At 37.2% G+C, this 25049-nt stretch overlaps 1 protein-coding gene across 1 annotated transcript; it reads right to left on the bottom strand.

Moving 5' to 3' along the window:
* Window positions 1–1737: 1737 nt before the first annotated feature.
* On the bottom strand, window positions 1738–23617 carry LOC121263306 (stromal processing peptidase, chloroplastic). The gene is made up of 24 exons (XM_041166122.1): window positions 23319–23617; window positions 22749–22992; window positions 21229–21467; window positions 20019–20217; window positions 19558–19605; window positions 19327–19434; window positions 19035–19223; window positions 18629–18928; window positions 17494–17595; window positions 16797–16931; window positions 15487–15711; window positions 7678–7881; window positions 7391–7561; window positions 6627–6776; window positions 5940–6077; window positions 5135–5362; window positions 4903–5055; window positions 4592–4718; window positions 4360–4495; window positions 4033–4153; window positions 3869–3949; window positions 3494–3595; window positions 3010–3307; window positions 1738–2131 (listed from the first exon to the last, which is right to left on the bottom strand). The coding sequence occupies exons 1-23, from the start codon at window positions 23495–23497 to the stop codon at window positions 3074–3076; spliced, it is 3813 nt and encodes a 1270-aa protein (XP_041022056.1). The 5' UTR covers window positions 23498–23617; the 3' UTR covers window positions 1738–2131; window positions 3010–3073.
* Between the last annotated feature and the right edge of the window lie 1432 nt (window positions 23618–25049).

Here is a 25049-nt window from a genome sequence, read left to right as displayed (position 1 = left end):
AGAGGATTTTGAAAGAGGGGTGGAATGTTCAATGGCACCAGGAAAATGGGTCTAGATTTTGAAACTGTTAGCGCTGTGCAGATTTTCCTTTTATTGGAGGGATTTTCGTAGTTATTTGTGAAGAATGGTGAGGGAAGGAGGGGAAATACTAGTGAAAGGCTTGAAAATGTATCATGGGGTGAGAATGAAAGCCATTACGATCTGGAGCTTGCATGCATTTTTGTGAATGTGGTGCGTAGAAATTGTTACAACAGTTGAATTTAGTAAAAAAAACCAATACCGTATGAAGGAGGTGCTAGTGTGAAAGAAGATCTTCAATATACATACATACATACATAGCACTCCGATTTTTGTTTCTGGTTGTAGTCTATTAATTTGCTAAACAAATTGTTAGTTTGTGACTTTGAAAGTTCTCTGTTTGCTGCAAGTTTCTGGGAGATAAAAGAAACTAGTGGAGATAAGATGTTTGCTGCAAGTTCTCTGTGACTTTGAAAGTTCTTTGTTGATCCATTCAACTTTCGCCTATTCTGTAGCTCGACAATGTGAAATCAACTGATTCAGGTGCTTCAAGTTCCAACATAGCTCGATCAGAGAACATAACTGCCATATGATTCTAAGTTCCAACACACCAGAGAACTTATATTTGTTGCAGACTGATTATTTTTTTCACACAGAGCAGAAAGAGAGAGAGACGACAGGAGGCCGACGGTGGGGCAAGGAGGAGAGGCACAAGACTTTTATGTTGGCTCAATCTTCTGGCATAGTGTTTCGGGAGATCTTCACGCTTGAATATTTGATCTGCTGCATGTTGTTCTATTCTCAATGTAGCTGAAATCTGCACGTGGCAACTGTTTAATGGCTGGTGTAAATCAACATTACACACCCGACCGGCTCCAAGTGCCACTCCTATAAAAATAGTTGAGACGAGCACTTTTTTTATATAAAAAATATTTTATTTTATTTCATTTAATTATTACAATTTTTTTTAAATTGTAAACCCAAAGCGATGGTAGTGAGTTGCACACACGTCCATAAAAAGTGGCTCGTAGAACCCACGTGCCGTCTCAAAGCCGAATCTGCTACACTCGCCAGCTTAAAAGACTCCTCACCCTTAAATATTCATAACTGGCGACCTCTTTCTGCTACAACCCACGAGCCCCACCTTTTTCATTCATAACTGTTTTTCATTGGAGTAAAATTCTTCAGAGTTCATATTCCTCTAACGTACAAAATGAGAGAGAGATTAATGCAAAGTAAACCCTATAATATTTAATGAACATTTAGTACCATCCAAGAGAGTTACCTAAGCAACAAGAGATGCTCTCAGGCCAACTTCATACATCTCTCTAATTTCAAACCCTAAAGTTCGAACAAAAACACGTACACATTATATTCTCTCTCCTCTCTCTTATGATTTTGCCTTCAGAAATCAAACGAACATTTAATGCTGATGCTGTATGAACTACTGTTTTACAATGTTAGATTAGTAAATGCAACAAAATAACGTACTCTCGTAAAAAGAGGCATCAATGGTCATAACAAACCTGCAAAAAAGAAGGAAAAAGAAGGAAAAACAGAAAGGAAAAAGAAGGAAAAACAGAAAGGAAGAGACGAAATCCTGAGAGAGAGAGAGATTGTTTACCCCCAATGCTTATAAATTATGGTACATAAAAGTATCAGACCAAAATTTACAATAACAGAGAGAGAGAGAGAGAGAGAGAGAGAGAGAGAGAGAGATGGCTTGAATGTTCTCCACTATTGATCTAGCCAACAGACCAAACACTGGCTTCTGTGTTCTATAACTCTACAAGCTACACTTATTCCTTTTCCGACAATTACATTGTATCATTCCTTTTCCATGTAATACCCGAGCATTACATTGTATCGATGATGAATAAGAAGAAATGGGTTTAAACAGATACTAAAATAAGTTATTTTGGCACGTAATGATCAAACCACTTATAAATAGAGGCTATCACTTTGGACCCTTAGAATTCCAAAGCCCAAGGCGATGAGCATATAGCAGGTCCAGCTACAACTTTGAAAATTAGGGTCTTAAGTCTCCACATCAGGCCGTGCAAGCTTTCAATCATGCCCATCCCACAAATGCTTTCTTTTTTGGCAAGTAAATCTGAAAAATGCAAACATGTGTTACCTCTTATTGCCACTTGGGGATCTTGATCCCACTCAAAAAGGGCCAAAGCAACATCATTAATATTCTTTGCACGATGAACAAAAGCAATCATAACTAACAATCTGTAGTGCAGGCAGGCTATATCAACATGTATTTCAAAAAATTATGGTGAAGCTTTGATCATTTGACAAACTCTACATCCAAAACAATAAATTTATGGATTAGACTATAATTTTTAAAAATGGATGGCTGCAGCTCTTAAGGGCATTTATTTAAGTCAGGATGCTGCAATGGTTTTATTTGTTTTATTAGGTCAGGATGCTGCGAAATGTCTAAGCCCAGATTTCTATGATCATGTTATTTTGTTCCGGAGACCTTTCCCGCAGCATGTCATACCCTGCAAGCAAGCAAAAGATAGAACCCAGGAGCTCCTTTGAAATAATACTTCAAAACATAGGGCTCTCTATTGGTTATCACAATCACTTGTCTTCAGCTTCAGGTCACAGGATGCAGTTGGGGAAAGAAGCTGGTTGAATGTCAGGTTTCAATGATCAGAATAAATCAGAAGATGATGCCCTGTTCTAATATTATTGCCAACATTATAGTTGTTATGCACCATTTGCAACACTATGTCTGGATGATGGATTCACCCACACACGAGCTCTCTCCTCAATTAGATCATAATCCTAAGTCTAGAGCCTATATTCTTTTTTACTCTCCCCTCCCGGTTCCCTCTCTTTCTTCCTTTGCATGATAATCAAAATCCCTACTCCAAATTATCCCCTTCTTCATATAAAGACAGTTACAGGCTTTGGGAGCTTAAAGCTAGTTACTGTAAATATAGAAATGCATTTACACAGAATGAATAAACATACCTTCAAGATTTATTATCTATTCCCTGCAAGAAAGCAGGATAGCAGAAAGTATGATCAAGGAAGGTCATGTTGTAGGTCGTGTCATTGTAGATAAACCACGTCCTGCAGGAATAACCCCAGGAAAGCCTTCATGTGATTCATCCTCACCAGTAATTTCATCACCAGCTTGAGCCCCAGCAACACCAATGCATGAATATAAATAATTTTCATCTACTTTCAACTGATCATAAGCAAGGTAGACATCCTCAATAATGGCAGCTTCATATAGTGATATAAGATCTTTGATGCATGATATGCCCTGAGCAGACATCATCAGAAAGGCATGTATTAATCGACCATAAGAAATTCTAAGGAAACTTCAAGGGCCATTGCAAAAATGAAAAATTTAATTATTTAACCTTCAACAGCAAAATATCCACTTAATATCTATAATTTATTGTTATCTCAAGGATGGGAGACTGAACAGAAGATATTTTCACGTTACCTTCCTTGGAACAGAAGAAGCCTGCAAGTGGGCTAACAATCCAAGCCAATAGGCATTTGATTTAATTTCAGCTTCATGTCTCATGAGAAGTGTCCGTTTTGCCTGCAAATACAAAAGGCATGGACAAATTTAATAGAATAATTTATTATTTCAAGGACACAAGATAACAGAAGGTTTTGGGTTGAGATGGGTAGGTGGCGGCAGGGGGCAGTCAACAAACATTGAACCAAGCCACTCTTAGGAAAGGTGATAACATCTAAACTTGAAAAGGTTCATTTCACATAGCTGTTACTTATCATGTGGTCTTCATCGGAAGTTTATTATTTAAAAAATGCTGTCATAAGAAGCAACATGAGTTGTTCTGGTAGTACTAACCCTATCCAACTCCCTTTGGGTAATCTTGTTACTGTGCAAACCTCTGAGAACGCTCTTGCATGCCTCAACAGCTTTATGTACCTGGATATTAGTAACCCAAACTAATAAACAGACTGAAATGAAGGAAGATTACTTTATGCACCTATGTTGAAATAGACCCTCACCTTGCCTGGAGTTGATGTTACTGATATTACATACCACCCCAGATTAAGCCTATCAAACAGATTCAACTCAAATGACACATCATACGTCAGTCCAAGAGAATCCCTGACTGTTGTAAAAAGCCTGTACAAAGCACATCAAATATTTTACACTTCCCAGTAACGATACACAAATATCTTCATTCATCACAGGTAATGTTAGATTAAATATCTTACAGCTAATGCTTCAGCTATGCAATTCCAAGTTGGGAAAACAATTATTGGATGTTATTCTAATAACTAAAAAGAAAACTTTTTAATGGAAATGCATTGTTGTGCAGGAAGAACAACCTAGAGTTTATGACCTCAGCCAGTAGCCCCATAGTGATGCCAAAGAAAAGTGAATGACCACGAAGTTTTCTTTGCAGATGAGTCTGGACACCCTTCCCCTCCTCCACGTGCAGTTCTTCAGATTTTGACTGAGCGACTGCATAAGACATTGCCCAGCCATGAAAAATGAATGGCTAATTGTGGACACAAAGGACATTTCTTACCTAACTCTACATAGGATGCGACAACTCACCATCAGCTGTTGAAGTATTTCTAATTGACTCTAACAGGTCTTCACCATCAACTGTGAAACCCCAACGGTTTGGTGCTGGGCCTGCAATATAGGCACATGCTCTCTCATCGGTGTCCTTCAAGAATACCTGTTTAAGACAAACAAAATATAAGTAGTCACATGGTTAAGGTATAAATCACAGCCACCTGACATTCACACGATAAAAAAATGGAAGAAGAACTGAGCAACACTATTCAGTACTTCAGATGCATCACAGACATAACAGTGTCTAAAGCATCAACGCATAAAAGTAAACTAGATTTATTTCTCACTTGTTGAAACTGCAAATCAGATGGAGATGGCCGAAAGAAGATTGGGCTAAATTCATGCGCTCTATCAGAATTTCTTGTAGCTCTAACTGTGCCCAGGTAATCAAGAACACAAGACTCAATCTCCTCCTCTGAGAAGTCCCCGACAATACTCACCTGTACAACGAACACATGCACCGTTTACAAGATTGTAGTGATGTTCTCATAAAAGATCCAGAAGTAGGTAAATATGCACCTCCATGTTATTGCCTACAAACTGATTCATCACTGCATCCTTGACAGATTGCAATGTCAAATTTTCTAGTGACGTTGGTGTAGGCTCCACAAAACGCTCATCACTATTCAGCATCGCTAACATGAGCTTGTGAGCAGTTGATCGTTCCAAGCTTTTAGGAATGGACCGATAATATGATAAATATAACTGTCTTGCTCTATCAAAAGCATCATCGAGCCAGACACTATGCTGCAAACCCAGAAACCAACATTAGGCATTGGACAGAACAAAAGCATTTATAACATTGCAATTTGCAAGTACACAGGAATTCGGGAAGGACTTAAGAAGCAATGGTACTCCCCACCCATCATACCCCTCCAGCTATGTAATTTATACAAGTTATTTTGTCCTAAAATTCTTGCCCCTCGGCTTTTAATGGTGTTTATTTTAGGTAAACCTGTCTTATTTTGACAGAATAGAATGAAGGTGCACACTGTAATTTCAGGAAACATAGTTAAATCCTGTGCTGCTTTTGTCCCTTTTTGGTTCAGTTCAATTTAATGAATAAACAAATTTTTTAGATTAAGATGACTATGAATGCAAATTACCAACCTCAATCTCCTGAAACTCACGTTGGGCATTGATTGTGACCCTTAAATTCCCACCGAAGAGGAACAGTAATCAAATACTCAAACAGGCATTCACACGAGTTTAAGGGGATTGGCTATTGAGAGTTCTTATTCTTCTCACGTTATGGGAAAAAAAGTGAAGCCTGAAACTTCCAAAACATTATTGACTAAACCACAACTGTTGACAATGGGCTTACCTCCAGTACCATATGAAGTAACTGGAAAGCTGCACGCATACCATTATCTCTTAAAGTAAAACGGAACTCCATAGAAATAAATTCCTCGGTAGACTCCAAAGAGCAATTTATTAGATGATTCACACAGAAAAGTTCTACCTGCAGAAGACATCAAACATACAAGACGTAAGCACCATAAGAGGTGGAGGTGGACATACCATGATGAAATATAAGCACCATAAATAAACTGATGAATCTCTCACTCCTACGGTCCAAATCAAATACACTGGCAGGCAAATGACACCATCCATATTTAAAATAATAAATAAAATGTTGCATCTTATTTTCTAGCTATAATTCAAGTTATCTATATACTTATGACTTAATACACGGGAAAAATTATTTGGCAAAGTTATTTCAAATTTATAGTGACCTATCAAAAAATTATTCCCAGGACAAGGAGCTGAGCTAGCAGAGCTTTGTCTTATGTAGGCAGATTGAAGTTAGTGAATTCTATTTTGTTTGCCATCCAAACAAGCAAGGGATTGAGCTTCGAGAATTATAGTGGGGGATGACTCGATATATGATCAAACAAGATAAATCTTGGCTCGGCCAATGAACCCCTCATTTTTTTAATAAAAAAATCATGGGCAAGAAACATTATCAATTTTTCATTTAAAACAAAGGGGAAAAAAAAGGTTTCAATACCTGCTCCCTCGAAAAGTTGCCAACACGACCACCCTCACTAAGAGTTCGAACACCCACAACAACAGATCCTTTTGACTCAGAGCTTTCAGCTGCTCGTCCCCCACCTACTATAAGTCTCATTACACCTCCCTGGGCTTCAGTCTTTGAAATCTGTAAATGAAACAATGATATACTCAGTGAAAGATGCCCATGAGAGAGAGATAGGCTTGCAAAACTAGCAAGCCCCTTTTATTTTTTAATCTGACATTTCGAGGTGTTCTTTTATATACTTCATGTGTACATGGGCTTCGCCTACTTCATTCGTATCAATAAAACTTTCATTCTACTTATCAAAAAAAAAAATCTGACATTTGGCAAGGGTAAATCTCAAATTTATCAGTAAATAAGGATTTTATTGATAATAGGCGAAGCCAAGTACACGGGACATACACAAGAGCCACATCTAGGCATGACAGTGTAGAGATACAAGAAAATCATGTGCGTTCATGCCATTAAAATCTATAACAATCGACCAATGGAATAAAGTGTGCAGAAAAAAAGTTTTAAGCTCAAATTTATATTATTAGGAGATAACAAAACAACACAGTTCAAAAGAAAAACCACATTGAAAACCAAGGTTCCATTCTTCTAGAAACATCTCTAAACACGTGCGCACAAACGTAGACCAGATCTAATCACATAAGGAACACTGAAATATAAGAAGTCAATTTCACACTCAATGCTTCATGAGCAGTTTAATATGCACATATCTCCTATATATATACCTTGTAATTTATGGGAATTCCATTTGAAAGACGGCATTGAGTAATCCCTGTTTCCTTGTCATGCACTTTTGTAACATTTGTTTCTGGACTTATAGGAATAAAGGTTGGGCTGCGTTGCAGCCTTAACTCCTGTAACTGTGATGAAGATATCAATTCTTTGGGCACCTCAAGCTGCTCAAAAAATCGAAAAAATAAATCAGAACAAAATCTACCTCAAAAAATAACTTCCACTAAACAGCTACTAGAAGTTAAAGTGGAAAAGAAATGAAGTTGACTGTGAAGGAAACCTCAGGCTCAGCCTCTATAGGCTCATCTAGTCCAGCTTTTATCGCAGCTGTAATTTCAGTCGGGGATATCTTGAACTCAGTTTCACCGATTCCATCCACATGCACTTTCTTTGGAACACATGCAACAATTGCTGCAGGAAGAGGTGTGGTGGCTTTCCCAAAGTCAGCAATATACTCTAACACCTTGGCACCAATAGAATTGACCTGCAGCATAGAATAATTTATTTGGAATTGAAAATATAGGATGCAAGATGACCATTCAGATAGGAAACAAAGCAAAGAATAAAAGTGAACTCACTTTATGAACTTCACTGAAAAACTTCAAAACATGCACCAGCCCCCACACACCACAATTACCTTGACAATGTATCACTTAACAATAGGTTTGCCAACAAATTCATTATCCAATATTACCAAGAAGAGAAACACTCAATATGTTCCAAGGAAACTAAGCCATTTGATTCTGGGTAAGATACAGGTTTTAATTGATATTTGCCCTACAAACATACAAATTGATGAGCTAAGATGCAAGTAGAGCTTAATATCAAACTGATGAAACTAAAGCCCATACCGAACCTTTTCATTCTTTTGAGTTGGACACAGTACAGTAAGTTCAAAGCAATTTTTAAAAAGGTTGGCTGTGTGGCACTGCAACAACCTTTTAACTGGGTGAATCACCTCTCCATCATCATCAACCAAATCCTGGAATTCTCTCTTGGTCCTCCCCATCCCCCACTCGCCTGGCTCTTTCTACCTCTTCTGCACTTAATCCACCCCCCCCCCCCTCCCTTTTACCCAACCAGGCTTACTCCGGCCTACTATTTCATAGGCCCTAGAGGAAGTAATTCAGACCTGATAATGCAAATCATCCTCAGATATGGCTAGGAGCCATGCTGTTGCAGTCAAGAAGTGTTAGTCTATGACAAGCTAAAAAGCGGGCTGGCTCCATTTCATACGTGCACTCCAGTAATGCATTCATGGATTGCACCAGTGACCAGAAGTGCATCAGACATGTTTTGGAACCCTTGTAAATTGAAAGTATACAAAATGATACACTTAACTATCAAGAAGAAAAAACGGAGCAAATCTCTTGAATTCTAGAAAGCTAGAGAAATGGGAGCTATAGTGAGCAACCATCCAATCATAAAGAGTGCTGAACATTGTGACTTTTAGTTATATTGTTGTCCTTCACGGTCTTCAAAGGTCCAAGCATTGCATTCTTGCCAAATGCACCACATTAAGCACAAAGGGCCATCTTCCAAACTTCTAAACTTCTATGGCTTCCACAAGGAATTTGTCAGCATGCAGCTCCACCACTTGTGGGGCATGACCTACTTGATCACAAAGCTGTTGAACATTGTTGCCCATAATTCACTATCCAGATCACAATGTAACAAAAGGTGATCAATGTTTTCCCAATTATGCTTGCACATAGAGCACCAATCTTTTATTACAATGTGTTTCTTTTAAACTGTTCGCTGTAAGAATCTTCCCTAAGGCGGCCACCTAAAACAGTAAAACAAAAAAAAGAAAAAAATCCTTGAAGACACCTTGTTTCTCCTAATACATTTCAAGGGAAATAGGGAGCCAATTGGAGGATTAAGTGCATTGAAGAAAACGCCTTTTGAATTGGATCCAACATATTTGATCTTCATCGCCTCTTTTCCACCTAATCATGTGCTAATCGCCTGCTGATCTAATAAAGTTATATGATACACTGAAGTTACAGTGACTAGAAGTGATCAGACATTGAATAGTGCTGATCTATCGATACCCTTCAGTTACAGATGCACAAAAGTGATTAGGATCAAGTAATCCCTCAAAGGTCTTGAAATACTTATTTTGGGAAAAAAATGATAAACTAGAACTTAAATTTCTTTCAGACCTGAGAGAACTTAATGGATTGGCGCAGTAGACGCTAATGAGTAGTGTAGATGCAAGAGTTTGGCTAGGACTAGGTGAAGGGCTGGTTTGGTTACACAAAACCAAACTATCTCATTTCATCTCATATAATCATTACAACTTTTCCAAACTCCCACACAAAATATAATAAACAATTCAACTTTTTCAAATCTCAAAACAAAAATTATATTATAACAATATTTTATTCAACTTTCAACAAAAGATCTCATCTCATCTGATCTGAACTGCGTAACCCAACGAGGCCAGTTGATAAGTTTGGATAGGACTAGGTGACTAAGATGATAGACTTCATTTTATTTTTTGTTTTGTAATTTGGATGAATGTAAAATACTTTGACTTTATCTATAGCTATTTTGAGTTTATCTAGAAGTTATTAGGAAGTGTAAGGGCTGGTTTGGGGCACAAGACAAAACACAAAATTCTCATCTCATCTCATTTCATCTCATCATTACACCTTTTTCAAATCCCTATTTTTTTTATAAGTACATAAGTAGCTTTATTGAATAGAATGAAACTAGGCAAAGCCCAAGTACACAGGAAGTATATAAAGTGAGACACCTAATTACATTCTAGTGAGCTGAAAAGAAGATAGAAACTCATGGACATTCCCACCCTTCAATACAATAGCAGAAAATCACTGTAAAAGAGAGAATACAAAAAAACTCCAATTTTCCCCCCACTGTACGCTCCTTGTTACTAAAACACCTATCATTCATTTCTGACCATAAACACCACATTAAGCACAACGGTATCATACACCACTCTGCTGCCAATTGTGCATTGATATGCCTCCCGTTTCCAACACACTCTTAGGCATTACCCAACTCAGTCCTGCTCTATCAAGGATACCATCTCATAATTTCCTCGCCACCTCACAATGTAAAAGTAAATGATCTATCGATTCTCCATTCCTTTTGCACATGTAGCACCACTCCATGACCATCATACCCCGCTTCCTTAAATTATCAACCGTCAAAATCTTTCCAAGCGCAGGTATCCAAATAAAAAACGCAACTTTAGACGGAGCTTGTGCTTTCCAAATACTCTTCCACGGGAAAAAGGTGGGTTGTTGTACTGTCAAAACCTTGTAAAAAGATTGAACAGTAAACTGGTTTCTCCCCGTGTGAATCCACAACATACAGTCACCCCCATTTCCTCCTACCTTTGCTAAGTATAAGTGTCTAAAAAAGGCTACCATCTCATCAAGTTCCCAGTCCTAAGCATTTCTAGTAAAAGTGGCATTCCAAGTTACCATCTCATTGGCACAACATAGCAAATCTGAGACTGCCGCTTGCTGATTTACAGCCATGTTAAAAGCGACTGGAAAAACAATGGAAATAGGCCTCTCCCCACTCAAAGCATCGTACCAAAAGCGAAGTCTTGCTCCATCACCCACTCCAAACCTAATATTTTTTTCAAAGGTGTTCTATCCCTTTCTAATAAATTTCCATAAGCTTACTCCATATGACCCCCTACCCTCCTTGGAACACCATCCCCCCACTCATTACCATACTTGTGTGCGATTACCTCTCTCCACAACGAGTTCCCTTCCATTTGATATTTCCACAACCACTTACCAAGAAAGGCCTTGTTAAAAATGCTCAAATTTCGCACCCCTAATCCTCCCCCATTCGCAATCGGACAGCATACCCTTGGCCAACTAAGAATGTGAAATTTGACTTCCTCCCCCATGCTACCTCACAAGAAAGCTCTAAACAACTTTTCCAAACGGTCTGCCACTCCAACCGGCAATGAAAATAGGGAAAGATAGTAAGTAGGAAAGTTGGAGAGAGTACTTTTAAGAAGTGTTAACCTCCCCCCTTTTGATGGATATAGCCGTTTCCACCCCGATAATCTTTTCTCAATCTTCTCTGCCACCCCATCCCAATTGCTCTTTGCTTTAAATGACATCTCCAAGGAGAGTCCAAGATATTTCATAGGAAGTGAGGCAATTTTACAACCCAACAACTCTGCTAGAGAATCAATATTACTCATCACAACCCCCACCGGTACCAATTCCGACTTTCCTAGATTTACCTTAAGTCTCGAAACAGCTTCAAAACACAACATCACTGCCCTTAGAGCTTGAATCTGGTCACTAACTACATCACAGAGGATAAGCGTATCATCCGCAAATAATAGGTGAGAAATGGAACTGACACCATTGTTGTTGTTGCCCAACGAAAAACCAGCAATAAATCCCCCTAACGGCAGCCTCCACCATGCGGCTCAAAGCCTCCATTACTAAAACAAAGAGGAAAGGTGATAATGGATCCCCTTGTCGCAGACCTCTCAAAAACTGAAAAAAACCACAAGATTTTCCATTAACTAAAACCAAAAACCGAGTGGTTGAAACATAGTGTTTAATCCATTCGCACCACTTGTTTCCAAACCCACACCTTCTCAACATATAAAAAAGAAAATCCCAACACATGATCACAGGCCTTTTCCATGTCTAACTTGCAAAGGACTCCGGAGTGTCTTCTCTTAATCGGCTATCCAAACATTCATTCGCTATCAAAACAGAGTCCAAAATTTGCCTCCCCCGAACGAAAGCATTTTGAGGTTTGGAAATGATTTTGTCCATCACCAAACTCTTGCAGTTAGCTAACACCTTTGAACTAATCTTGTAGATCCCACCTACCAAGCTAATAGGCCGGAAGTCTTTCAAATTATGGGCACCAACTATCTTTGGAATAAGAGCAATAAAAGTAGCATTTCATGACTTTTCAAACTTAAGGTTAGAATGAAAATATGGAAAATCTGCATCACTTCCTCCTTCACTATCTCCCAACATTCTTGAAAAAAAGGCATGGAAAAACCATCCGGACCCGGGGCTTTATCTTTGCACGTGCCTCTCACCACTAGATGCACCTCCTCTTCGACAAACGGCCTCTCCAACCAACTTGCTACCTCCGAATCAAGCTGGTCAAAAAATAAACCATCCAGTTTGGGGGGCCACTCAACTTTTTCAGCTAAGAGCTCCTCATAGTACTGCACTATATGATCTTGAATCTCTTCGGGAGACTATAACACATTCGAGCTTGAATGAAGGACTTCAATCACGTTATGGCACCTATGAGAATTAGCCACCTTGTAAAAGAACTTAGTGCTTTTATCTCCCTCCTTCAACCAAAGTGCCATTGATTTCTGCCTCCAAGATATTTCCCCCATCAACAACTTTGTCTCAATTTCAGTTACCACCACATTCTTCCTTGACAAAGATTCCTCATTCACCTCTCATTCCTCCAATACTTGCAACTCATCCCAAAGAATATTTTTTTGCACTTCCGTATGTCGAAATACTTCTTAATTCCACTTCTTTAAGTCAACATTTAGAGCTTTAAGTTTGCCCGCCACTATGAAACTAGGTGTTCCATCAAAGAAATAAGCTTCCCACTAGGTCCTTACCTTCTCCACAAACCCATCAACTTCCAGCCACATATTCTCAAATTTGAATGGACGCCTACCCCCATGAATGCCACTACAATCGAGCAAAATTGGGAAATGATCAGAACATACTTGTGACAACCTTTTATGACATAGATCCGGAAAGTGCGTCTCTCACGAAGGGGATACTAGAAATCTATCCAACATTGACCATCCTCGACTGTTGGACCAAGTACCCCCCCCCCCCCCCCCCCCAAAAAAAAAATCACCAAAGGAAGATCCAAGAGATTCAACTCGAAAATCAACTCTGAAAAGTTTTCCATTGCTCTTGTCAATGTAGATGTCCCCGCCCTCTCACTAGGGAACCGAACAACGTTGAAATTGCCACAAAAAATCCAAGGTAAATCCCATAAAGAATTTAGACCCGCCAATTCTTCCCACAATAAGGGTGTGTTTGGCAAGTGAGAATATCTCAAGTACTCTCACTACTATTTTTTACTTTATTATTACTTTTCACCTAATTTTCTACTATTCATTACTTTTCACCTACTTTTTACTACTATTCAATATTTTATTATTACTTTTTCATTATTTTTTCACTACTATTCACAAATATTCTCAACACTTTTCAGGTATTCTAACTACCCAAACCAAGCCTAAGCTTTTATCACCATCCACATTAGGCCAATACACACCCGCAAGAACCCACCTCCAACCATCCTCAATGTTCCTAAAAGATACAGCCATGGAAAAGGACCCGATGCAATCCTCTACCATCTCCACCACTCTCCTATCCCACATCACTAACACACCTCCCGAAGCCCCCGACGAAACTAAATAACACCACTCCACAAAGGAACAACCCCACAAATTGCGGATTATACTTCTATCAACACCACTCAACTTTGTCTCTTGTAGACAAACAATGTCCACTTTCCAACTACGTAGAAGAGATCTAATACAAAGACGTTTATTCACGTCATTGATCCCTCTTACGTTCCAAGACAGTATTTTAGGCTTCATTAACAAATATAGAGTCCCTCCCTTTTGTTCTAACTCTCCCCGAGGTTCCCTTCTTGTTATCATAATTGATAAAACATTGCAATCGTCTCAACTCTCTCCTTTCTAAGAGCTGACTTCATGGCCGTAGAACTGCCAGCTTCAATGGCTATTAGGAGAGCCTTGAATTGTTCTTCATATTCATCACATGTCAAACCTACCCACCCTTGAAGCTCCCCGACTTTTTTTAACACCCAATTTGCTGCTCTAGGTTCGATCTGAGGGGGTAGTGTCTATAGAGGGGACAGACTACCCATCTCCTCCTCCTCACTGTCTTCAAAAATCAAGGATTGCTTCCACAGGCTAGTCCCCTCCTCCTCGAACCTCAATACGTCCACAATTTCCCCTTCCTCAATTACCGACACATACGACACCATCCGTAGTTCTCCCGAGACTTCCTCTAAGGATATCGGGGCTTTCTATGCCTGAGGTGAAGTCAAAACAGTGGCCAAAACATCATCGCAGAAGCTGACCGCAGCAAGCTTGGGAACAACAGCCTTGTCGCTACTCGCAGGCACCATCTGTAGTCCTCTCGAGACTTCCACTCGGGAACAGCCAATCAAATCCCAATACAAAATATAATAAATAATTCAACTTTTTCAAATCTCAATTCAACTTTTTCAAATCTCAAAACAATAATAATATTAAAACATAATATTTTAAACTTTCAAACAAAACACAAAATTCTCATCTCACCCCCTAAACCTGCCATTAGATAAGTCGAGTGTGAAAATCGAGTTCCAAGAATTCTGTAATTATCCAGAGAAGAGTTTGAATGGGATACTGCTACTGCTAAAAAGATTAAGTGTCAGGTGTCAGCATCCCGTCAGAAGAGTCCCTCACGACTTCACTCTGTCAGCAGATTGTTTATTTCAGGAATCCTATTGGTTAGGATCTATAGAGATTCAGTTCTAGATATTTTTTAGACCACTTTCCAGTACATATTTTGGTGAGAAAATTCCTTGGAGAATTTTCATATTGTTTCTCTCAAAGAATGTGATTGTTGATCCAAAATTGAGATAGCGTGATCGTGATTCAACCACTGAAGTTCCAGGAGAAAAACTAATGTTTAAAGATCGTCAGAGGTTCTAGCTACTGTTGCGGTAGAGACAAACGACCCGTTTGTCTGGTCAAGTAAGAGTGTCAATTGACAAAATTTTTTGTAATTGAAACTTATAACATATTTTCAAATGATAAAATTGGTTTTTCTGGATTTGGCTGCCTCGTAGGGTTTTACCTTTAAAGAGTTCTTTAAAGGGTTTTCTTTCGTTACCAATCTTGGTATTGTGCAAATTATTTACTTTATGTTATTTTTTTATTATTAAATAATTGCATGGTTAACGACTAACCAATTTGTTTAGTGAATTGGTAGATCTTTGTGTTACGTTACAGGGACGTTTGGATAATTTCAAGTAGGATCGTTACAAATGAAATTACCTCTTCAAGAGTAACTGTTCCAGCGACAGCAACCAAGCTCTCATGTCCTTGTCTCTGATCCATAACTGTATGGCCCAGTGCGTCACTCTCCATAATAAAATCCAAATTATCAACGGATGACACATTATCTATCAAAGCTGCTAGGTGTTCACTATCTTTTAACAATGCATCCATATAGCGTGTTAATTCACCCCTTGTGACACCAAACTCTTTCAGCCTTCGAACCTGAACCAGAACCAAATATTTCAAAGGTTAGCAATAAACAAAATGCCAAAAAAAAATGATTTTATCAGTACTTCAACGGCATTGATGCTGCCACAAAATTACCTTCAACTAAAACAGGTATGCATTGATAACTAAATCGAAGTGGTTATTGATGTCTAATGTAATATAATACAAACTATTCAATGCTGCATAATATTTTGCAAATAAGGGGAAAGAGTTATTCTATTTGTAAGCGAGGTGTGTAGAATATACCATCCAGATCACTTACATGGGAAGATTTTATTTGTAAGATTAATTTCTCTTCCAAATCAAATTATGGCATGTAAGCGCTTTGGTAGGTGTGTTCTACACACCAGCTTATACATAGAATTTTCCAAAGGGAAAAAAAATAGGTCTGATAACAACATCAACGTGCAGGCCCCTGCCCAACCTAGCCTGGTTTTTAGGCCTGCACTAGGCCCTAGAAGAAAAATACCCGCCTGCCACCCTTGGCTCAATGAACAAGTTTATTCATTTATTTTTGGGAGGGAACAAAACGCATTGAATCCCCTCTTGGATCTGAGATCAAACACTTCTGCTAATGAATTTGGGACCAGGAGTGGCTTGTTGGGCATAATTTTATGGTTTGCAACCTTTATGTAAAAGGAATCCGTTATCATTGATCTCATAGTCATGCCAATATGCATTGGCATCAGCCATGGCCAGAGGATAGAGAATTAGAATTAGGGTGTGGAAGTTTTATATATCATTGGGTTGTATCATCTTCAATAATTAATTATTTCTTATAATTATCATCTTCAATAATAATTACTTATCAAAAAAAAAATTATTTTTCTTCTTTGTAAATAAACACAAACTAGGATAAACTGGCTGTTGAAAAAGTTTCCAAGTATGGTGTCCGCCTTGAAAATTAATTGAGCCTTAAATCTCAGTCCAATCCTACCCAAATGCAAGCCAAGCACGGGCAGCTGAGTAGGCTGCCAGTCTATGATCAGGTTTAATGATAACAACCAAAAAAGATGGTAGAGAAAACACCCAAATCAACACATGTACAGGGTAGAGTGGGAATAGTAGAAATATTGAACCTCTTGTACAGCAACTTTAATTGCACTGTGCCAATTCTTTGGTTCTGCAGTTACTGTAAGAGTAGTGACGGTGCATCCTTCCCTTCCAGAATCACTGTGATCCAATTCAACTGATGTGAATGGTGGATTTGAACTCTGAAAATTTACATGTGTTAGCTATACTTTTAGAGGGATATGCAGTCTTATCAAAGCACAAAACAATGTAGTTGATAAGCACACAGACAAATAATGACTTGAGCAGATGTATGGTTCCTATTATCAGCTTGATTGGAAGTTTCCATTTTATGATTGCAACTTTGTTAACTGGTTATATATCGTATTTTATTCTAATAAGCAAATACAGCTCACACATCCATTAGGGGACCCCATGACTACCAAAAAGTAAATCTCCGTAGTTGGCCATATCTTTATTATTCGTTGTGAAGCTTTCCTTACAGTAAATTAATCAATTTTTCATCTGTATACCTGCATCAAATACTCATAGCTTAAGGAACAATCTTTACTAGGATAACTTAAAGAAGATGAGGCAAAATCCATTGAAACAAAAAGGAAAGCATCACAATGAAAAACAAACTTTTATAATAAGAATGATCAGTGGCAAACCAACACAACTCAGACAGAATGACAATGACCTGAGCTTGCAATCAACTAATTCATAATAGTAGCAAGAAATAGTAAAGTGATAATTCGAACCCACCTTGTATCTTGTATTAATCCGAAAATGCAAGGCAGACAGAAAAATTCTTTTCATCAAAACATTTCGCAAATCACCATACGTTTGAACTTTGTTCACGGGGATCTGCAGGAAATTAAACAATATAAGAACGCTGGAAAAGAAGAGGAAGAGGAAGAAGAAGAAGAGAGATACAGAGCAATCAAATCCACAAAACATTTTTTTATTGGCACTAGGTGTCTGGAAACTGACTAATCCAGAGGTACATAGGCTCTCGGTAAGGAGTTTCCTGCAAGTGCACCTCAGGTAATTCAAGGGAAAAATCCCCAGTTCAATGGCACCTAGGAATTGTTTGCACTCAAGAGGATTCAAACTTTAGACCTAGAGAGAGCATACCACCAAGACCAAGGCCTTTACCACTTGAGCCAACCCCAAGGGGTTAAATCCACAAAACATAAAATACTCATCATATAAACTGACACCAGTAAATTACTGAAGCTTATTTATCTAAGACCGTTATATTCTATAGATGGTAGCAAGTGATTGCTTTATGTACTCCAATTTGGAAAGGCTTTTGGAGCTTTTAAGTTTCAAATGTTAACTCAAATTACAGTTTTTAGTGTTACTCTTGTACACTCCCCATGAAATAGGTGGCACCCCCATTTGCACTCTTAAACATATATTTATCAAAAAATGGCCCTTTTTCACTTTCTTATAAAAAAATTTTATATATTAATCAAAAGAGACAAAATATAACCTGGAGCGGGTCCCTTTGCCACCCCACATGTAGAATAAAGAAGACACCGTCATTCTGAAAATCCCTATTTGTAAAGACACCAAGGAACTGATCTAGGAATTGCAGATACTTAAAAACAAATCACACATGGCTACAGCCCAGATATGGTTGAATATGTCTAAGATTTTTTTTTTTTTGGATTGCACCGGGTGTCCAGAACAAAGTCTCAACCAATCCCCAGGGTGCACAGACCCTTGGCATTGGAATTGAATTGCGCCATCAACACTGAAATGTTTTTTTTTTGTAAGTAAAAATTTATTAATACCAATAGGCGTAGCCAAGTACACTGAATGTTTGCAAGAGAAACATAAATCCCCATACCGATGGAAATTGACAAATAATTAAAAGAACAATTATTGATACCTTGCAGAACATGTTGATTGAAAAGTTTTGAAGCAGTTCATGCTGGAATATCTGTGGAACCTTCCCATCTGTGCTGCTTCCAGGAAGAGACCAATTATGCTTAACTGGAGGGCGAACTGCATGCCTCTCTTTCTTTAAGATTTTGGGTTGATCTAAAGAAGTAGATGATTTTTCATTTGATAAACTTCCAGCCAGCCCAGCTGAAAGCTTAGGAACGAGAAAACTGGCCATTGCACCAAATGCACTTGGACTAGGTGCAGAAATAGCTTCATTTTCTAGGCCAGTTTGCCCAAAGACAGCCTGCACACAAGAAACTAATTATGGTAAAAACTCAGGAGTAAATTAAAAAAAATCCTTGTCTGGACTCAAAAGTTATAAAAGATATATAACTGAATCTGTGACATACTTCAATCTGACCAACTGTCTTTGAGATGTTATCGATATCCCCCACTATGTACAAGGTTGCATTTGCAGGGAAGTACCAACGCTCATGGAATTTTCTTATTTTATCTGCATCCCACTTCTTAATCTGCTCTTCTAATCCAATCGGGAACCTTTTACTCAGCTTATTTTCAGAATGTAAATGTTGTAACAACTGCATTCAAAAGAAGAGGGCATAAACATTATGACATAGGCCACTGATGTGAAAACATCAACCTAGCAAAACACTAAAACACAAAAATATACTTAATCCATACCTGGCAATCAACACGATACTCTATTGTATTCATCATTTGTAATTCTGAAAGAATAGCACGCCGTTCCTTTTCAACCCGAGAAGCAAGAAATTTTGGGTGGAACGCTATCTATATGCACAAATGAGATAAGGTTATTCATGCACTTAAGATAGGAAATAATTTAAAAGGAGGGGAACAAAAGAAAATCAACACATGCACTGTAAGCATATGGAGGACACTGATTTTTCTTACCTCATTTAATGCATCCAGCACTGATGGAAGTAGATCTCCATCAGAGTCCTGGTAAGCATCACCACACCACAATCAGTAAATGATGAAGGCAAAGATTGCGACTTGTAAAGGCATGACAAGATATGAGTCAGTTGATCTTATATAAGTACAAACCAAATTCTGCATGTTGCTAATTTGACTTCACAAATTTGTGTCCCAAGGACATTGAATACAAGTACAGATTTTATGTTACCCTCCATCCCTCCAAAAACAAAAGGGTTATGCATTTGTTTTAACATATTTGATGGAGAAAAATTGAAATAAAAAATAAGATAACGAATTAAATCAAGGAAAAAAATGTACAAGTAGAGCGTACCCTGAGCTTGTATGCAGAGAAATGAAAAAAGTGTGCAATTAAATCAGTATTCAATGTCCATGACATAGTACACAAGATAAGATGAAAGACATGTAAGGAAAGAAACCTTTGTGCTGGTTGGTGAATGAATGTGGAACACTGTATGGTGGAAATCAGTGTAAGCATTGGATCGGGCTCCTGTACCAAGAAGTTTCTCACGTTTCTTACTTCCAAGGAAAGCAACATGTTCGATCATATGAGCAATTCCTTGCTCATCATCCTCCTCATCAATTGATCCAACATGTACTTCCATGTGTGCTTCAAACCTAAACAAGAATATTTCTACATAAGAACAAGCCAGGGGAGGAGAGAGATTCATTTGTGTAATATATTTTGTTAGTAAGAATGGGGATCTATAGAAAAGCATACACATAGGTGAATCTTCCATTATGCTCTTCCCATAACTAAAGAGACAAACGTATTTCTTGATCATTGTACTTCAAAACAAAAGTTAGATTTGTGTACTGAACAATATTTTTTAACTGCTATCTAATTTTAAGCTAAAGGCGGTACATTAGGTGTTTTGTATGATAGATTGTCAATACATATTTGTAGTTTATCCTCTCTTTTTCATCAAATTAATTCATGTCTGTCTTTCTTGTATTCATCCAAAACAACATCAGTTACAGTAATTGAAGCATATCATATTTTTTATACGTAGGTTACTTATAAAAAAAAAATATTTTTGATACGTAGGTTAGTTTAAAACCCAGTGCTAATCACACAAGGAATCATGAAAATAAAATGTAACAACTCGTACATTAGGAATAGTTCCTATCGACATCATTTTTAAACCATTGAAATTAAATAAAACCAGCTCCTAAAGTTACACTGAGAATAGAACTCATTTAGGGTCACTTTAGACAAGTACAATTGGAGCAGATTAATTCCTCAAAAGGAATGTTTCTGAATGATAAAACTCTTTCTTTCTTTTAAAAAAATAATACTAATAATATTGGAGTGATGGAAATGTTTTGGAATTGAGCATCAACCTTTCTTTAAAAAAGAAAATCTTGTAATGAAATTGCTGTGTGATGTTGACACTTATGAGAAGAGGTATAAAAATTAAAATTTCAATGAATATTAGAATAAATGTTTAGAAATTGATGGGAACCTAACATGTATGTATGTATGTGATATGTGTTTTTAGAAGTTTTGACTAGCTCAAACGAACTTCATATTAAGCTTGTGGCTTTTCAAAATCATGAATTATTCTATCCTACCCTATCTTTATATGTGATCTATGTGTAAGCATTTTAGGTGTGGACAAACCATACCTATTTGGTGGTACTTTATTTGGTAAAATAAGATAACGCAATCCATTTTTCAGCTGTCCTCGATACACCTTTGGGTGAGACGGAAGTTCAGAACTTAAGAATCCCTCTAACTCTGCTCGATCTATTTCAGGATAAGATATATCTAAATCTTGTTTCTCGAGAACATCTGGCCAGGCCGTACTTGCTGCATGAGGCTCATCTGGACCAACAGTTGCTTGTGGAAGATGATCATACTTCACCTGAAAAAAATATAATAAGTACAAAATGTGAGACAAAATTGTTGAGAGCAGGGGAAAGGAAAATGGCAGTATAATAGGCATCATCTTATATAGAACCCCTAGGGATTGGCTCAAGTGGTAAAGGCCTTGGGCTTGGGGGTATGCTCCCCCTAGGTCCAAGGTTCAAATCCCCTTGGGTGCAAACAATCTCTAGGGGCCATCGGACTAAGGGATTTTTCCTTTGAATTACCAAATGTGCACTTGCGGAAAACTCCTTGCCGAGGGCCTGTGTGCCCTCGGGATTAGTCGGGACGTTGTTCCGGATACCAGGTGCCAATAAAAAAAAAAAAAAAAAATCATCTTATATAGAACAAACACCTCTGTTCTTACAGGGGAGAAGGTGCCTTTGGACCCAAAACATATCTTATACCAGCCCTTTTAATGAACAGCAGATGAAATAATCAATATAGGATTAGATACAAAATAGTTTCTGTTTCTAGAAGAAGTCCTTCACAGGCTAAAGCATGCACTCAAAATGCAGACACCCCCACCCCAAGTGCAAGCTGATTAAAGAACATTGTTTTGCGATTCATGTAGAAATCTCAGCAAGCTTAAAAAGAAAATCCAGGCTTCAGATTGCTGATAATTAGTTGCCTGGTAAAAATGGAGAAGTAATGATAAAAACAACAACAAAATAACAATAAAAAGTAATCAGCCTAAGACTGAGGATAAGATATATATGTCATATTATTCAGATAACCAAGCATACAGTTTTACCCGGGCAACAAAATGAGACTACCACTTCCTCCAGAAAGTTAGATGGTAATGACAAGTTTAATAAAATTAGAAACAAGTTACTTCCTGCAACTCAATAAATTATTTTGCTACTAATTTAGTTTCGTTAATTCAATGACAGAAGCAACTCAGTGCAATCCTGGTCAGCAAGTAATCATAATTCACTTATCTTCTTTCAACATTTTTGGGGGATGTCCATTATTGTCCACCCCACACAAATTTTCTTTTTGAGTGATTGCTTGGAAGCTTTACAAAAAACGAAGATAAAAAAAGAGCATGTATCAGTCATCAATGCACAATCAAACTGTACCCAAAATATCCATACCATATAATCCTTGACAATACAATACTTGGTTTCTCAAGTTAATATTATGTGATGCAGCATTATTAAAATCAGAAGCTGCCGATGCAATTACATAAGCTCTTGGTTGTGTATGATCGTCGATATCAGTTGATAAAAGGATATAGCTGTAATGTAATTGAATTAACTTGATTTGGCCTACTTACTGAAATATTGCCAATACCGTGCTTTGATATATGGAATGTTGATTTTTCAAGAAAGGCCCTTGGTATAGACCTTTCGATGTTAAGATGAGATCTTCTGCGGTTGAGAGAGCAAGAAATGCAGGCGTTCCGTCCAGAAAAAGATGCCTCGGTCACTGGTTCATTAAACATAGAACTATACTGTTTCCGAGTATAATTCTTATTTCTGTGAAACCCCAATCTGCCATTACCAAGTTCATGGGGGTACCTTTCGTCCGGAAGGACACATAACCAAACAATTGAAAATGAATTATTATTTCAATTCCATGATATAATTGGCAATAAATAGTATTCTTGCTGAAAACACAAGAAAACAAGCATATGAATATCGAAGGTAGATTTAAAAGGCACAACAGAAGCAATATTTGCGAATACGATACGTCTATCTACGATGACTAGCTGCCAAATCAGTTTGTACAATTGAGAATTAACTATCTTGAAAAGGAACAAAAGTGAAGCAGAAAAACCCTAATGAATTAAAATTTGAGAGACCGGGAAAATAAACTTCAAGATAAAAAGAAAATACAATAATACCTCCTGGTGGGAGGAAATAGGGATAGATGGCGGCTATGGAGTCGGAGGAACGGAGTCGAAGGACGAGGCAGAGAGAGCACCGAATTATAATGACCCCGCCTTTTGCAGCCTCTTGAACTGCACCACGGACCGATTTGAGGGGCGCCGCTGCTTCCCACCACAGAGCTTAACGCAGCCATTGCCAGATTGAACGAGCAATCTTTGAACACGCTTTTATTGGGCTTTTTGTAAAGAACAAAAAATAGAAAAGAAATAGATTAATAGGGTTTGGGTATAGCTGTAGTATCTCTGGTAATAGAAATAAGTAATCTCAATTTTTATCATTTTTCTATTATCTGTGATATTAAATAATTAAAAATTATTTATTATATTTTATTTATAAATTTATTATTTAATATCACATTATAATAATAAAAGATAATGAAGATCGGAAGGATGAATAGATTTTTTGAACGGGAATAGGCGTTGTGCAAGCAATCTGGAACGATCGACTATTGGCTGGTTGATGGTTTGGCTCTGGTCTGTGGGGCCCGCTACTTCTTTCACAGATTTGTTCTATTTTTCTCAATTAAAGAAAATATAAAATTAAGAAAAAATTAAAAAAATAATATTAAATACAGTCATATATTATGTAGGTGCAACTCATTTCTTTTAAAAAAGAGTAAAGCTTATTATTAAAAAAATTAATTTTTTTCATATATATCTTATATTTACTTATTTTTTTTTAAAAAAATATTCAACGCTTGCGCATTCTCTATAACTATAAATATCATTTATCTCTAAAAAAATATTTTAAAAATATAAACTCATAAACCAACGTGTTCTGTTTTAATTTGTCAGACTGTAGCTTTATTATTATTATAAAGTAAATTTGACATATTACATCAATTTGCGAGTTTATTTTTATAAAAATTTATTATAGATCTCACGCTTCTTGTTTTAAAGTCTGTTTTTATAATTCTAACTTGGTATTTCCCTAATCAATTTGTTTGAAACTCCATTTTATCATGCTCAACCTCGTGATCTTCGAACTCTCACTCCAATATAAGCTTTCATTTTAATTTCACTATTCTAATTATTTTGACAAATTTTTGGTCGTATGACCAATTTTTTTCTTTGTAACACAAAATTTTAAAGAGTAATATTATATGGAGTCGTGAAGTATGTAAATATTGTACAATTGTAGAGTATGCAAATACTATATAATCGATTTGAAAAAGAGTAAGATTTATTATTAAAAAAATAATTTTTTTTATGTGAGTCTCGTATTTTTTTTTAAAATGATTATACAATACTTATATATTCACGATTATATCTATCATTTTCCAATTCTATAAAGAACAAAAATATAAATCAGAGTTTTTAAAGGTTTTCTTACACGTTACGTGTTTTGATTATTCGCCCTTCTTTATTTCTGAACATGACTCTAATATTTGTGAGGGAGAGGAAGACTCATGACATGATACTCTTCATATCTCATGCTCACGCAATCGTAAATACATCGCAGAACCGATTTTTGTAGGCGTGACACCTAACAATGTGAAGGGTGTATTTGCTGGGTTACAGCGAGGTGGGATGAAACCTAGTGAAAAGCCCATTATAAATGCTACAGTAATAAAATACGAAAAAATCATTTATGAGTTTATTTTATTAATAACTAAATACATTTATTAATGACGTGTTTCGCACACCAATCACCGGGCTCGATATTCCTGCAACATGAAGAATGTG

Source organism: Juglans microcarpa x Juglans regia, chromosome 4S (genome assembly GCF_004785595.1).
Source record: "Juglans microcarpa x Juglans regia isolate MS1-56 chromosome 4S, Jm3101_v1.0, whole genome shotgun sequence".
Taxonomy (NCBI): Eukaryota; Viridiplantae; Streptophyta; class Magnoliopsida; order Fagales; family Juglandaceae; genus Juglans; species Juglans microcarpa x Juglans regia.
Note: the sequence above shows the minus strand (reverse complement) of the source record. Positions and strands in the feature narration are given on the sequence as shown.